The sequence below is a fragment of the Empidonax traillii genome, unplaced genomic scaffold, assembly GCF_003031625.1.
Source record: "Empidonax traillii isolate 1590-97213 ecotype Southwest subspecies unplaced genomic scaffold, ASM303162v1 scaffold83:size2986645, whole genome shotgun sequence".
In the NCBI taxonomy this organism is placed as follows: Eukaryota; Metazoa; Chordata; class Aves; order Passeriformes; family Tyrannidae; genus Empidonax; species Empidonax traillii.
In genome coordinates this window covers 63,091-80,862 of record NW_020955276.1, presented here as the reverse complement: position 1 = coordinate 80,862, position 17,772 = coordinate 63,091, and the positions used below count along the sequence as shown (strand labels likewise).

Sequence of the window (17,772 nt, the reverse complement as noted above, 5' to 3'; positions counted from 1 at the left end):
TTTGTAATAAAAACAAGAGATGGAAGAGGGGATGTAAGTCACCTTCTTTTATATTACAAAGTAGAGCAGGTCTGATACTAAAACTAAAGCTGACAGATACATCTTTGTGAGTATATGGTCACACATGATTATATTTATTCAATAACGTATAATTCAGATGCATACACATTTTTTATTTCATATTGAATAAGTCTACAAAATTACTCTCTATTATGTGCATACATATTTACTTGTTAAATATTTTCAAAGGTTTTGAATCCATTAGGTATTTTCAATCAAGTTTGAGAGAGGCAAAGGTGATATCACATAGTCTTTTGTCACAAGTTTTTCTTTAAATAGGGATTTTGACAGAGTCTAAAACTAACCAATATTAACTGTTAAGCAGTACTACTTAGTACTACTACTTAGCAGATGTTAACATAATTCATAAAGGAGAAAGATATTAGAAATATTAAAGATAGTCTAGAAAATTTAACATAAATTCAAGAAAAATCTAGTCCTCAGGCAGGAGCTCTAGTCCTTGTGTATTTCTCAGTGTTAAAAATAAGCTGAAATCACAGCACAGCTTTGGCATAACTCAGTTAAGATGTCAACAATGACAGAAATTCACTGACATTGTTGGTTCCATGGCTTATGAAATCATCCTCAGTGATAAATGATACATTTAAGTAGCTCTTTCCTTCTCAAGACACGAAAACACTTGACTGAAGAAGAAATGCTGCTGCACACAATCCACTTCAATTAAGAAAATGTCTTTACTTCTAATCATGAAATTGGCTACCATGGTTACTTCTGGAAGACCATCTTATACCAAAATAAAATTTGGCAGGCACTGGGACTGAACACTATGACTAACAAGATGAATAAATAGCTCAGTGAAATTCAAAAAACCCCATACAAACACAGGTATCTACCTGAGAGTCATTTTAACTTGTTTCTAAATCTTTAATCAAGAAGTTGGATAGCCTTCTGCTTAGAAATAATATTTCTCTTACCTTTGGGTTTTGGGGGACAGCATTTGACGAACTGGAAAATTATGCTGTCTGAACGGACAGTTTCTGTCTGGTAACAGGTCAAGAGATCCTTAAGATTACTAAAAGTTCTCTTCGTTCCACTAAGATTATATTCTCCATTCTCATTCTTCGTAATTAAGCAATGCTTGTAATCTGTGGTATTGTCACGCTGCAGAGATTTTTTTCCATTAAAAATAAAATTAATATTTAATATTTGAAAGCCTATTTAAATGTATATCACTCTACTAATTAAAGAAAGAATGCTCCAGCAAAATATGACCATAATTTGTTATTTTGTTCTCACTATGTAATATCGATTCTGAGAAAATATTACTCTGCTCCCATCACTGGAACTAGCATGTTGATGATACAGAAAAACAAATGTTAATGAAAGCTGCAAAGACGGAGCTGAGAAAACGGATAATGGATCCTAGGAAAAATCCTTCAGAGCTAATAATGAAAGCTTATTCACTCTGACATGGGGTAATATCAAAACAAAATTTTGTTGGAAGCAATAGCCCAAATGGTTCTGCTCCATGTTCTTTTGGCAGGCATTTGGATATCTCAGCTATAGTTCTGTTTTTCTGTCATCTACAGGACAGTTCCAAGAAATCAGTTACTAGCATTTTTCAATATGCACTGAATTATTTTTACAATGAGTCTTGAAAAGATACCATTAAACATTTTTAAACAAGATGAGCTCTTAGTAGTGCATTCCTGGTTCTTCATCTCAGTACTGCAGCAAAAGTTCCAAAAAGTTCTGAATCTCAAAAGCCTTCCAATGATTTGCACAAGACTTAGAACAAGGGAAAAAAAATTGGGGCCAAGTCACTTAATGGCAATGGTAGGCTTCACTCACAAGCTTGACTCTCACACTTTGCCTCTCTAAGCTTGCTCAGGAACTGATCTCTTGGTCTACAAAATTCCTTATCAAACAATTCATTGACTGGACATAACATTTCTGTGAAACTCACGTTTACTTCTTCATTCACACATCAATATTACTTTCTCATTTTCAGAGATGTACATATTCTGCCAGTATTAGCAAATGTGCTAGCTTGCTGCACACCAGCAGGAAACCTCATGTCCTACCTTGCCTACTTAAAACCCCAAAGGTAGCTCTGTTAATGTAATTAAAGAGAAGTCCACCCTCAGAACAAGATCACGCAATCATGTAACAGCAATATTAAGGTATTGTCTTATCACTAACTGCAATGTCACACAGGAGGGGTACATCTGGTTCTTCACCTGTGTGAGAACTGCATGCATTTCCAGGGTAGTTCTCTCTCTAACTAACACCAGACATCCTCAGAAGACCTGTGTTGACATAACAGCTGCCAAATAACATGGCTGGTCCAGCACTGTGGATGGGGATAAGACCTGAACCCAGAAGAACTTGTGAAGGAGAGATACTCTTGGATCACCAGCTCTGTCTAACTAAATCCTATTTGGAAGGGGAGAGAAGATCTGCAGAAATCCTAGAGAAAAAAGACCCAACTAAAAAAATCCAAACTTTAAAAAAATAAAATAAACCCATCAAACTGCTCCACCTCCCAAATATTTACTACAGTCCCAAGACCCACGTCACCATCCTATCCCCAAGCTGTCTTCCCTCTTCCTGTCTTGGTCTCCTAGGCATATGGTATGTGCCATTAGCGATTCTTTACCAAACAAGCACTTTGATGTTGCTCACAAGACCCTGAAAAGTTGGCCAGTCTGACAGAAGTAGCTAAGAATACACACATCACAAAAACATTCTGGAGGGAAAATTCAGAATCATTTACTGAACATCCCACGTTTATCATTATACCACAATAAAGATTAAAGAAGCACTATTTAAGATAGAATACAAACCTCTATAGCAAAGGTAAGGAAGTATTTCTTAAAATCTTTAGGACTGCAGCGAAGGACGTAGAAACCAGTCTGATTACCCGCTTTCTTCAGTTTACTGATAGCAAAGTCCATGCTATAGTAAGAAGAAAATGTTTAATATTGCATAATTTCAAAATACAGGAATATCAGAGATTGACTAATGAGTAATATTAGCAGATACCTAATGTAAAAACAATTCAAACTTGCTATTTTTTACAGCTTCCTTTAAGTAAATCTTTTTGCCCTTTTTTTGTCAATATTTAGAGTGGTTGTTTATGTATTTTACAAAGTGAAAAATAAGAGGAAAAGCATTTTACGCTACATAAATGCAATAAATGCACATTTTAAGATGTCCACCACAGTTCACAGTCAAGAAAAGCTCATCTTTCAAATATCATCTTGTTAAATTGTTAAAAAAATTACTTACAAAATTGGTCCATGACAGTTGCTTTGGATATTTTCCAGGACTGATGGTGGTGCTACTTCTTTACAGAGATAATGATGGGCATCTGCAGTTAATCTGTAATATCCATCAATTAATGATACAAAGGAGAGAGCTTCTCTTAATGACTGAAATTCAGCCTCCTGTTAAATTGCCAGAGAACAATGGTGGAAGGGGAGGAGAGAGAGAATTTAAATTTTTAGTAGGCAATGGAAAATTCCTAGCATATGCTAGCAGTATAAAAGATACACACATATGCATGTATTAAAGACATGAATTAAAGTAGTTTTTAACTGCTGTTTGTATGTTCTACCTTTTTGTTGTCACTCAAAACTCAACAGTAATCTTCAATGTTTAAAATCAAAAACAAACCAAACAAAACAGAGAAGATGTGGATGCCATATCCCTGGAAGGGGCTTTGAGCAACCTGGTCTACTGAAAAGTGTCCTTGCCCATAGTGGGAGCGTTGGAACTAGATGATCTTTAAAGTCCCTTCTAACTCAAACCATCCATCATTCTATGAAATCTGCCATTAAAAAAACCCAAATACCTTGCTCTTAATATATGAAACAGCAGAGGAATGCTGACATGAGAGAACATTTGAAAGGGAAAAACTGAGTAGCTACAACTCAGCTGGGTAGACACATACTTGTATTGCCAACACAGTGTTACTCTTCTTCCTAAAGGAAAGCCTTCCACTTACCAAAGATATATGACTGCTTCAAGTAGCAAAGAAAAATCCCCAGAAGAGTACCTGCCTGAAAACCTAACTACTAGTCAGCAAAGCCTGGCATCCCGAGCTGGATCATAGATAGAAGCTCACCTCTGACTACAAGAAAGACAGGTACACTGGATGGAAGCAGGGAGAAAAATAATGCACTCAAAGAAAAACAGGTGTGGAAAAGGTCTATTCACAGTATATTGAACAGGTAAGAGCAGGGCAAAATTGAATCCATCTGTAACAACATATTTATTACTGCAAATAAAGAAATATAGAGAAGCATCTGCCATTTTCTGAGTCACCCTAGATTTCATTTAGCAAATAGTGCAGCCCAACAGAGCAGGCTTTAGTACGTGCTGTACAAGTTTCCCTGTGACAATGGGGACCCATTTAGCACTGCACACAATTCTTTGGCAAGTTCCTTGCTAGACAGCAATAAAAAAAGCTGGTGCTTTTGAGTGCATGCCAAGAATTTGGAGTACTGAAACTCCTTATTAAGAGGACCTGGAAACAACTGCAGCCTCTGGTGAAGACAATGGTGAGACAGGCTGTGCCTCTACAGCCCATGGAGGTCTACTGTGGAGCAGATATCCACCTGCAGCCCATGCAGAACACCATGCTGGAGCAGGTGGATGTGCCTCAAGGAGACAGTGACCCCACGGATGCCTGCACTGAAACTTGTTTGTTGCCACTATGGAGCCACTATGGAGTTGGAGCAGCTTGTTCCTGGAGGATTGCACCCCGTAGAAGGGACCCACGCTGAAGCAGTTCATGAAGAACTGCAGCCTGTGGAAAGGATTCACATTGGAGAAGTTCATGGAGTACTATCCCCCCATGGGAGAGATCCAGTGCTGGAGCAGGGAAAGCGTGTGAGGAAGAAGGAGTGGTAAAGATAACTCATGATGAACTGACCACAACTCACATTCCCAGCTTCCTGTGCCACTGAAGGGGAGGAGGCAGAGAATCCAGAATGAAGTTAAGCCTGGGATGAAGGGAGATGGGAAGGTGTTTATATGATTTGGGTTTAATTCTCATTACCCTAGCTGAACTGATGGGAAATGAATTTAATTAATTTCCCTAAGTCAAGTCCTTTTTGCCCATGACAGTAATCAGCAAGTGATCTCTCCCTGTTCTCATCTCAACCCATAAGCCTTTCTTTGTATTTTCTCTCCCCTATACAGCTGAGGAGTGATTAGAACAGCTTTTAGAGCTGGTGGGTACCTGGCATCCAGCCAGGGTCAGTTGACCACACAACTCTGTGACAGTTATACCTGCTGGAAAGCCTGACTCAAGTGCAACGTTGGAATTCAGACAAAAACCCTTTTACATTCATGTGTAAAATACTCTCTTAAGATCTTCTTCAAAGACTCTTAAACAGTAAAAGCAATGACCTTAGTTGTGTCCCAATACTTGTTTATCATCATTCCTTCAGAGAAATTTGATGCCTTTTTCAATGTGTTGGTCTCTAGCAGAGAGCTTAGCATGATGCCATGGAAACAGGACACTTGAGAATTTAAACAACAGTACAGGTTTGAGACTCTAATAAAAAAAGAATCAATCAGCAATTTTCCTCAGATATAAATAGCTCTTTCCATGCACGGAGCTCTGAGTGCAGAAGACCTTTACTGCTCCAATACACAACTTATGCTGCTGAAATGCATTTAGTTCTACCTCATGCTTAATTAACATAGTATTTGGCTATAAAATACTAAATATACAACAATCATATAGGTCCACTCAAAGCAACATCTATTTGAAAGAACAGCAATCAAAGTAAACAGACCAGATTCTTGCTGTCTTGCTTGTGAATGGTGACAATTCTTCTCTCACTGGAGCCTTCTTGGCTTGCTTGTTTAATGCTGACATCAATGATATCAGGAAAATCACAGTACGTTTGTAAATCCTGCAACAAATATTGGTTATATAACGTCAGTAATAACATCAATGGCAATTAAAAAACCTCATCTATTTGCAGCACTGGAATTCCAACAATTCTGAACTTGTAAGCTGGCAACAAAGAGGATCATAAAACCTTGAATATGCAATTACAAATAAATAAAGGAGTTTTGTGTTTATGGGGAAACATAACCAGGAACATAACTTAGAAAATGCACAGAGATCCAGGAACCTTGAAGAGAAATACCCATATATAGGTTTGGCTTTTTACAGTTGTAGGCATTTCTTTCCTCTGTAGAATTTTGCAAGGATTAACAATGGAACATTTTTATTACTGTTTTGAGAGCTACAAAATCTGCTAGCAAAGAGACGGATTTAGTGTGAATGAAGAGAAGGTTGTCCTATAGCCATGGTCATCACTCACTAGGTAACTTGAAGAACCAATCCTAACTAAACAAAAATCTAAGACACTTTTTTTTTGATAGCAACTACGGGTACTTTTTGATACTATGATATTCTGTACCACAATCATCAGACTTTCAGAATGTCACAAAAAATCATACTTTGTTTTATTTTCAGTAGAACTTCAGGTGCAAAGTAACAGCTTTAAATAAAGCTAGATTTATGTATCCAAAATTATTCTTCCTAAGCAAAGAGATTTTATTCGTATCAGACTATCCCAATTAGACATATAAATAATCTCAAACGTATTGAAGTATCTGATGTTTAATCTGTTCATCTGGTTGTTGAAAATCTGAACTTGCAAAAGAAATTTCTTCCCAATTTACACCACATATGTCATTCTATACAAATAAATAAAAATTCTGTTTCAATGATGAACATTAATAAATGTTCACCAGTAAAGTTTGCTGAAACAAGAGTTATGATCACATTTACATGCAGCCATACTGGTTCACTGGGTTTTCATAACCAAATTTACAAGTAGTTTCTGTAGCAGTGAAAATATATGCAGTCTCTCTCAATAATGGAATGATAATATTTTTAATTATGAAAAGATAATTTGGCAATCTCTAAAGGAAAGATGATCCATTTAAACACTACTCTTACTAAAGGCTTGGTTGCCAGGCCTAAACAGCATAGTATGCATAAATTGTGTACAACTAAAACCAGAAATTACAAAAATCTGACATTCATGATTGCTCCTGCCAAAACAACTGGAGGAAAATTAGGAAAGGAAGAGGAATGATACATAAACAAGTGCCAAATGTCCATCTACAATTTTCTAAGAACACCACATTTTAAAAAATCTGGGTATATAGTTAGATTTATTTTTGTTAATTATTGGAAAAAACCTCCAGCATATATCATCTTTACAAATTATTACACCACATGGTAAAATACAACCTTTTGTAGTTTGGTTTTGACTGCTATATATCATGGATCAAAAGTAACAAACAGATGCAGTTATTTTGGAAAACTCACATGTGCTCCCTTTTGCTTTTACTTTTACCTTTGGAAAATTCCTGCACTCTCAGTGTATACTGCTATAAGTTTGTACCATGTTTTGGTAAACTCAACATAATGAACAGTCACAATGGGAAATAACACACAAAAGAAGTAATAAAAAATTAAAAAATTGTTAAATAAAAATGCAGCAGTACATGATTACTAGCACTTATAGGAAACATTTAGCATTTAATTCCTGAACAAAGACTAGATGGATTCTGCAGTCACACAAATGTCACTTCAAATTTGCTAACTCAGACACTGGTAGGAGTCTACTGTAGCAGGAAAGAGGTACAGGTAAATTTATCTGGTGTTTGGAGTCCTTAAATCCCTGCTTTCAAATAGAATTTGAGGAATTTGTGCATTTTACTTATACCTTAGGCAGGGTCATTACTTGTCCACATTTCCTACAGTAATGAACGTAGAGCACAATTTCTCGTATGTCAAGCACTGAAGTATTACATGACTTTCTTCTATTATTTCAATAAAAAACTAATTTTAGAATCCTGTACTGTTTATATATTTCTGTGATCCTCAGCCATATGGAAATTGTATCATTACTGTGAAGTACCAAATTTACTTGGGGTAAATCAGAACTTCTAACATAAGCTAATTACTCTGTTACATGACAAACTGCACAGTTATTAAAATAATTTTAAAAAATTACCTCCTCCGCAAGTGTCTCACAGTCTTTAAGTTTTCCTCTTGAACACTGAATTCCACCATTTCCAGTTATGACAATGGTTGCAAAACTTTCCTCTCCCGAAGGACCTCCACCAGGTTCTTTTACTTCAAAAACCTCTGAATAGAAGGCAGACTGAAGGGTTTCCAGATTTATAAGATACTTAAGTTTCAAGTTTCTGGCAGTAGCTTTACATTGGCCAAACTGTTGTATAAATTTGCGGAACCTGTACCTTATTCTTTTTCGTGTCAAAATGTGGTAGTCTTGGATTTTTGCTCGCACACATTTAGGTAAAAATGTTTTGTAGCTGTGAATAAATAATCAGAAAAGAACTGCTAATTTTATCCATTAAATACAGCAAAGACCATTAGTTCTGTGCTAAACAAGTCAACATGAATTCAACATGACATCTTTTCCTCTAAATGTACCCTTATTTTTTAAACTGTAGGATAACAAGGGTCCTTCAATCTATAGTATGCTCTTTCAAATAGAGCCTTGTGTTTTCTTCCATTTTTCCCTTTTCCAGTTGCAACATATATTACATAATGCATTTTCCATAAATTCAGAGATGTCTGTTCTTTTGTTATTCAAGTTTTGAGGTAAGGCAGCTGAAGTTACACCATTGTTTGGTTTGGTGTAGAAGTTGGAAAGAGGATACCGCACAGGTAGATGCAACTATATGGATAAAGGACAAATTTCTTGGCAGAGTACAACACTGTGGTTGGTTCTCACTGAAATTCCTATATCATAGTCCATAGTCTACATCAAGAGGCAAAAGTTATCACCTGCAACAAGCTGGCCACTTCATTGTCTCATTCTGTTTTTATCTCTTCCTGCTAGGTTTCATTAAAACACAAATATCAAGCATTAAGTACCAAGCAGGGACAGAATTAACTCAGCTAGAGTAGAAACTGATTAGGTAGATACACCAAAGTGAATTTGATAAACTCAAGCAAATTCAGCAGAGATCTGCACAAAACAGTTAAGAGCCTGGAGCACATGACATCAGAGAAGAGGTGTATGGGAGGTTGAGTTACTAAGCCTGGGAAAAAGAAGGTCAAGAATGGTGTTCTACTAATTGTCTTCAATCAACAGAGAGTTACTAAAAGACTGAATTAAACTTCTCAGATATGCACAGTGAAAGGATAAGAGGCAACAGAGGATTATCAGTATCACAAAGGAAGCTCACTAGATACAGAAAAAAATCTTCCTCCGTGAGCGTGGTCATGCACAGGATAAAGCTGCCCAGAGATACAGTGGAATCTCCAATATCTGGACATTTTCTGAACTTTACTGGATGAGGGCCTGAGTAACTTCATCTAACTTTGAAGCTGGCCCTGAACAGGGTGTTGAATCTCATGACTTCCACAAGGGTGAGACTTTACCTCAAATTATTGTTTATGTACTTTTCCGTCTTACTTTTCATTAAGAGAGCCAAATCTATGTCCCCAAAACATAAAGCCATGATGATTCAAGTGTTCTATTAATTTCTAGTTTACATTATAGATAGATTTATGTACCCATCTGAATACATCAATTGCCAGCAGCTGAACATCTCCTCCCAGATATTAATGTGCAAAAATACTGGGTTTAGATATCAGATAGGTGTGAAAGAGTTATGAATTATGGAGTTACCTGACTGAATTGTAAATAGCCAGTGGGGTTTCGTCCTTTTCTTTGGCCACTCTCATCATATCTAGAACAGCCATTCCAAGGCATTCTTCTTGTGTTTCGTGAGTAACAGGCATCTGTACCCATCCATCCAAAAAATCAGCTCGCCACTGAGAAAGAACACAAGAAAGCAAATTAAAACTGTAGCACTGCTGCTTATCAATAAAAGGGACTTGGGCTGCAGTTGCTGGGGGGTTTTTTTGTTGTTGTTTTTTTGTTTGATTGTTTAGGTTTGGGTTGTTCAGAATTTTTGTTGTTTTTTTCTTTTAAAGACTGCATTCTTCTGAACTCGTTCATCCACAAAAAGATGCACTTGTTCATAAGCAATACCATCTGCCATCACGCTTACAAACGCTGTTTTCAAAATATTTTTGTTTCAAATCTCAAAAAGGTTGATATAGGGAGGATATTCTACATTGTGTCAGTTCAACCTACACACTCTCACTGCTTCCCCTAAAATTGCCATTTGAGCTTCATCTCTCCAAACATACAATAGGACATGGAATTTAATTTTCATCTTGAGTGGGCTTCAAGCTGTCAAGAGCCTACACAGTTACCATCAGAAGACAGAAAGAGAATAAATACTGATAACCTTTGCCAATCTCTATTAAAAAATAAGCAAGCAAATCATACCTGTGCAAATAGATAAGACATGACGAGATCATCAAGAACAGGGCTTTCTGCACCACGAATAATGCCATACCGATATGCTCTGTTGGTGCCACTGCAATACCAGTGGGGAAAATAAAACCTGTTAGGAAATAGATTTAGCAAATGTCAACGAACGGATACTTTTGCTTACCAACTTCAGACATTACAGTTCTCATATACATGTAATTAGTGCTGGCTAGTTTGGAGGACCACTATGAAGTCCCAGGTAGCCAATGAAGGCTTCAGATCCAGTTCTTGGTGTCAAAATACTACAACATTTAGGCAGGGTGATAAATTGTAGTGATAGGAATGAGGACCTTGGCAAAGTTATGCTCACTCATCAGAATACAGAGAGTTTTGTTAGTGTCTTCTAGTTCCCTCTGAAACAGTTGCTAAAGAAACACTCAGGTCACATTACATAATGTAAATGAACAAAATGTTTTACAGAAGGAAAACTTGGACTGTTGTTTTAGATGTCTACATTCAAATGTGAGGTTGGGAAAAATGGTTCTATTGCAGACACATGACTGACTACACTGAGTAATTACTCTGCATTTTGGAACCATCGCTAATGTCAAACAGACAAGCACAGAGGAGATGAGATGAGATATATCATTATTAAGAAAAATAGTATTTTTACTTCTATATTTTTTACTGTTTGCTTCTTCAATTTGACATTGGTAAATATATGGGATATAGAAACTTGATAAAATAAATTATTCAAACCACTCCAATAATTTTGATTCTTTTATCTATCTCTTTTCCAGATAACACCAACAACCTGTTCATATCTTCTAAGAGAAACTATGGTTCAACTTAGTATCTTATTGGTTGTGTTTTGTCACATAGTTTTCTTTGGCCATGAAAGTTGTATAACATTTGATTTAGATTACCTTATCCGGTATATTAGCTTGAGTCTAGTCGCTTCATCTACATGGAAGATGTGATTTGGGGGATACCACATTCTGTCTGTTTCACTCATGAGTGCAAACATGTTATGGTACACTGGCATGATACCTAAAGGAAGAACAGAGAAGCAAATATCTACAGGAAAGTGTTTTCACAAAGTATTAGAAAAATATTGTGGGTTAAAATTAGCAGATTGGCACAGTGGTCTACTGCTGTCAGCAACAGGTGTCAATATTGCCAACAGCATTGCAATCATTATCCCATAACCTGCAGACTGCTTTTATGGTTTAATTCTCATTCTTCCTTTATGTTCGCTGACTGCAGACTGTGTTCACTTGATATCCTGTACTTCACTGTTAGATTACAAGATTTTTTCTATATGGCATTTAATATAATGTCTTCTTAGTATCTCAGTTTAGAAACAGCACATTACTTCTTTTTCTTACCTTCTCCAAAATCAGAGGGATTGATTTCGGAGGGGACTGATTTTAAGACTTTAGACAGATGAAAAACAAGTAGTAAAGCAATATAAAGACAGTCATCATGACTGGAAAACCACCTGCCATTTACATTTTAGTAACTCAGTTAAAAACAAACCCAAACATATACTGTTAATAAAACAGAACTGGAAAATATTTTTTCCCTCAACAATTTAGGAATTTTTTAACAGCACGCAATAGTACTTAATCACAAACTATGGAAATCAGTTGAGTACTATATTAGCGTTTCAGCAGTATCAGAATTTTAATTTGGCTCTGAGGTTCCCAGTTGAAAGCACAGCCTAACATACAACAGATGCCATAACATTGTACTATGCTGCAGTGTTATGCATCCATGTGATGCCAGCGTTAGATTTGAAAAACAGGCTAAATGCCAGAGAATTAACAGCACAAAAGGATGAACTGCAACCACTGACAAACATATTTTGAAGACAGTGTAGAGGTCAGAGAGTAGGATGAAAAATTACAGTGTCAAAGTCATAGCAGGTCATAACTAAAGAAAACTTTCCATTAAAGCAATACACTTTGGGGTGAAAAGGCAAAAAATAATAAAAGAAAGACAGGTAAAGCCAATAAAAGTAACTTAAAATGACATTAGGAGACAAAAGAATTATGGGAAAAGGCAAAGTACCCACAGTCCTGCCCGAAGATTTAGAATTAAATAACTGAAATTCCCACAAGAAAACAGGAGAAAAAAGGAATCCTTTACTTCTTTCTGCTCTGGACAACATCTAGGTAATTTTTGAAGAGGGCAGACCCCAGATTTCTTTCATCACATCTAAACTACATGTAAGACAATCAGTTAGATGAAACAACTAATCAACTCCACATATAAAACCACATAACCTTGTGGAATAAAACATATTTAATTCTTAAATAACAACTAGTTTATTAAATTTAGTACAAAATAAGGTTTGTCTCTATAAAGGTAGAGTAAAAAGGCTAAGACAAGAATTCTATTATGCAGTTGTGAAGATTAAACTGAAGAAATCTGTAGGCTAATCATCTGATGCTTTCTTAAACCAAAGCTCACCAAAACATACCAGAACTGCAGGTCTTAACACATGATTTTCTACGGAAAGGAGTCATAGACTTACAGGAAACTACAGAAATGGAAAGCACTATGTAAATCAACAAAAGAGAAACCAAAACTAAACAAATCCCCCACAGGAATAAACTCAAAGGGATTAGTAACTGAAGGGACTGACTGTAAATCCAAATGTTGGAAATTTAAGGTGTAATAAAACATATTTGATCATTCTGAGTTATGAGTTAAAAAGAAACCTATTCTAAAAACTTAGTATGGTTCTCTTTTGATGTGTGAAGTGGGATCAACTACATTACATTACATATCAGTTGTCTATAAAGCAGTAACAATTAACTTAGTAGTTTTAAGGCTGTGTGGTGTCTGTATCCCGAATAATTTCAGATCAGTTACAGTGCAATGCATGTGAGAATTACTAGCCTGTTTCAGGACTCTACACAAACGCCACACACCATTCAAGGAAATGCTGAGTATTTACCTAGTCTAACTAATACACATACTCAAACTGCTAACAAGCCCTGTAAGCACATTATATGAGAAAAAATTTTCAAGTCATATTCTTAAACTCAAATGTTAAGCTGCTGCTTCTCACCAAATACATTACAGACATCCCCACTACCACTCCGCTTCTCAAAAAGACTCACAGCAAAATCCATTCTGAAACATTAACTAAGCAAGGATCATGATATTCATACTCCCCTACCAATAGGAAATGTTAATATTAACAACAACAAAAATCCTTCCTGCTGTCCTCCTTTGTATGAAAAGAAAACTGCACTCATCCATCTCTCATACTTTGGCATTTATAGTTCTGAATGGTACCTTGCACCATACACTGCCAGTGCTCTAAGGTATACAGATCATACGTGTTTTTCAAGAAAAAGAGTTACACCTTTTTTTCTCTTTCCCTTAAGAACTATGCAATTTCATTGCTACACTTAATGCTCAACAATTATAAAAAACAGAGCAAATCCCTTTATTAGAGTCTTGAAAATAATTCACAAGAATCTGACAAAAGCAAAGAGGCCACGTAATTGCAGGGAGTTTTCAAGTGAGTAATAACTGCAGTTTATAAGTGCTCTCTCCTGAAACAATGAAAACAAAAAGACTTGAGCGGGGAATCAAAGTCTTCTGTTGAAACCTAGACATGTCAACAACAGTGAAAACTTCTGAGAAATGTATTTTTCTACCAAGTAAAATCATAAAAGCTATTCCTAAGAGGTACTGAAAAGCATCCCCTGGATTTCTGCACTGCACTAACCATGTTATCAACTCAGTCAATGGCAAATTAGGAGAGAAGACAGTGACTCAGACATAATTAAGCAGAATTTTTTCCACTTTGCTTCTCCAGCAAGGGCTATCAAATTTTCTGGACTACTGCAAAGACAAAAATGCAACTATCTCTTGACAATTTTTTTAGTATGTAAGGCTAAAGCCTTGACACACTTTACAGTCTGTCAAACACATCATCATGAAAGACTACAAAACTTATACAAAACAGTATAAGTTCATTCCTCAAACTTCTATTTCAAGCCTACAAAAAAAAATTATTTGCATAGTAGTTTGATCTTTTCCTCATTATGATTTTAGAGTTTCACATCCAGACAAGTCACACTACTTCATTTACCCTGAAGCAGCTAAGGAAATACAGTTTTTCTATACTTCCTCCTTTGCTGGCATTAGGCACTGTCTCTCCCATACAGTAAGTTTTCCAAGTAACGGCCCTCTTCAAAGAAAAAATAAAAAAACATGAAGTGTAAGTCACAACAAGCCATGACACCACTATAAAATGTAAAAGCCAAGCAGAGTCTACAGGGGATACACTGTTTTATGAAACTGTCATTTCAAGCATGTAAGTCATTAGACATATACAGATAAAAGCAATTAGTTGAATGATTAAAAATGATGAAAAAATCTCAAATTTTCAAAGTCTAATACAAGTATTAATCAGTTTTCACACGCAACTGGAAGTAAACTCTTTAAAACTCGGGAAATTCTGCACATACCAGATGGACATTTGCTTGCCTTTTCTTACACAAAAATAATATCTTCCTCTCATCTTTCATACAAACCAGAGGCTCACTGAACTCTGACATCACATTTAATGTCACATTTAATATGCTGTCCACACTAAACGCTTTCTGAATAGTAAATCAAAGTACGCATTTCCTTTCCTAGCAAGACAGAATTGCCCAAAGTTCTGGTTAATTCATTCCTCACCTACAGTGGCGAGCTGCAGGGAGCAGCATAATCTGTGTGGATATTTGGGAAGTACTACCAGGTGGGGGAAAAAAAAAAAGCCAAACTAAATAAAAATAATAAACAAATAAAAAATAAATTTAAATAAAAGGGAAAGAAAGGAAAAGACAAACCCCGAAGCAAAACAAAAACACCAAACCAAACCAAAAAACCCCAACCAAAAAACCAACCCCCCAATGATTATTTAAATGAATGATAACCCTGAGCTATGTGAACTCTGAGTCATGTGAATTCTGGAAATTCAGCATGTTAGGGAAAATCTGGGTAAAATTCCCTTATTAGTAGTAAGGTATCTCTTCTGAAGCATACAAGTAAAGAGGTCATCACAATCATCACATTATGCAGCACAGTCACTCTCTTGAAAATGTTTAATTGACTGCAAACGCTGTCAGCACTCAAATTAAAGTTTTGAAATAATGTTTTTACTTTGGTATAATTTAAATTCTCTGCTATATTATGGTTTTCCAAGAGAGACCACCATTTTTCTTGGAAAGTACCATGGAATTTCCAATTTACTTGGAAATCAGATGGGTGCAAAACTCATTGTCTTGGGATTCCACTTCCATTAAAAAGGTAAGATTCCAGAGTTTAATGATCGTAACAGAGAGGGATGAGGATACAAGAATAAAAGCCTGACAAACAGTAAGTAAGTCAAACACATCCTACAAAAATTTAGGATTCTTATACACCCAGGGACAACCATGACAGAAATGCAAGATGCTAAACAAAACCATGCTCCTCGGTTGACTTTTTCAAAACATTTTTCAGTGAACTGTTCAAATGTTCTCGTGGGATTTAAAGTGACTACCTCTGCTACTAATAAGATTTTCAAGAACATGGCATAAATTTATTTGGCTAATACCAAAGAAATGCTTTGCTTGCAATTGTAACTGTTTTAACTGTGATTTACAGACTCTCTTATCTAGTGTCTTATAAAAATATATAGACTTTGTTAAACCAAATTCAGTAAAAATCTGGATTATACATACAAGTGATGCACATATTTTTTACTCATATTTTTCAGCCAATGGAATAAACAAACAAAATGTTAGTTTAAATATTAAAGCAAAATCATTTTTCCATATAATACTCATCTTCTGTATAATATATTATTCTGGTAAGTTATAGTGTACAGTTGGAAGCTATTTAGGTTTTTTTTTTACTTTATCTAATGATAAATACTCTGAAATCCACTTAAAAGACACTGGGAAGTCTGACTGTAGAAATACTGATATATACAAATCAACTAACTTTCTTTCTATATACAAAAAAATACATACAAAATTCAAATTCAAACTTCAAATGTTTCCAGTAGCCTGTATCTGATTTACCTACAACACAACAAAATTCAATCCATGTTATTTTCAATTACACATGCTAATTTTTAAACACAGATTTCTAGGTTTTTTTATAACTTACACTTTGAATAAAAGAAAAATTACGAACAAAGTTTACAGCTTTTCTGATATTTTGTAAAGTATCACACTAAGTTCACATTATCACTCTCTTGCACCAGCTCTGGTGGTTTTCTTGAATCATTACTTCTAATTTTGTTCAAATGGCCTTGACTGCCTGACATTTCTATAAACTGATTGTAAAGACATGAAAAAACAGCTGAAAAGAGAAACTCCATTTAAGAATATTTGAGAGATCAGAAAAAAAAAAATTGAAGATCATGATCTAAGAAAACAAGTCTTTGATTCTGAATTTAGAAGACACATCTAACACAATGATTCAGTAACCTCTAGAACAATTTCTCCTTCATATTTCATTTCTACCTCTAATACCACTTTTTCCTCAGGCTGAGAGCAATGACTTTTATTTGCTTTGATGTGACATTTATAATTTTTTACATAGCAATTAACATACTAGCTAACATACAAGAACTGGACCACAACTGACTAGTCAATTTAAAATTAATTTCAAGACAATTCATTTATACTTATGTTTCTGCTTGGAAAATATGATATTCAGTTTTATGTTCAGTTTTCTGTAGAAAAAAAAACTACAGAAGTTTCACATTTATTACATTTTTTAAAAAATTGATTTTTAAATAAAATGTTTTTTGAAAGGCTGAGCTCTTGCATGCACACATCAAACTGGCATGCAATTACAGAATAACATTTTGACAGACTAATATTTATATTAGCCAATACATGCCATATGCTCAAATCTTTGTTCGCGAAGCCTAGCCATGATGATGATGATGACATGCCATATACAAGAGGTGCTAAAATACACTACGCTGCGATTTACACACTTTATTTCCTAAATGATTACAAAAAACATTAACTACAAACACAAGAAGTCACGTTATATCTAACAGAACAGTTACTATCTGCAAAGTAATTAAGCATGTATAACATACAACATATGCATTACTTCCAGGACCAATTTTTTTTGCAGGGTTGCATCAGACAGTCATTTCCAGGCTCCTGCAGTGATTCAACTATCCAAACTATATCTCAGCCCAATGAGAGAAGACTTCTAGGTAAAGGATAGTATACCCTTGAATTATTTGATAAAAGATGGCAGTCACCCAATTATAATTCAGTTTCACAATTATTCTAATGGGAACAGTTTTACAGCCTGGTGCTAATTACTTCTGAAAGAACAGAGAAATTATCTTTCTGATTCAAATACC

At 35.4% G+C, this 17,772-nt stretch overlaps 1 protein-coding gene across 5 annotated transcripts in view; it reads right to left on the bottom strand.

Annotated features, from left to right (window-relative positions):
- JAK2 (Janus kinase 2) overlaps window positions 1-17,772 on the bottom strand; it is an 84,213-nt gene that overhangs the window by 23,624 nt on the left and 42,817 nt on the right. For all 5 annotated transcript variants that reach the window (XM_027881030.1, XM_027881029.1, XM_027881033.1 and 2 more), the window contains 8 exons: window positions 11,309-11,432; window positions 10,398-10,515; window positions 9,729-9,874; window positions 8,079-8,400; window positions 5,832-5,951; window positions 3,313-3,470; window positions 2,868-2,979; window positions 996-1,182 (listed from right to left, as the gene is read on the bottom strand). In XM_027881030.1, coding sequence (XP_027736831.1) covers window positions 996-1,182; window positions 2,868-2,979; window positions 3,313-3,470; window positions 5,832-5,951; window positions 8,079-8,400; window positions 9,729-9,874; window positions 10,398-10,515; window positions 11,309-11,432 — 1,287 coding nt within the window. The remainder of the gene's footprint in view (window positions 1-995; window positions 1,183-2,867; window positions 2,980-3,312; window positions 3,471-5,831; window positions 5,952-8,078; window positions 8,401-9,728; window positions 9,875-10,397; window positions 10,516-11,308; window positions 11,433-17,772) is intronic.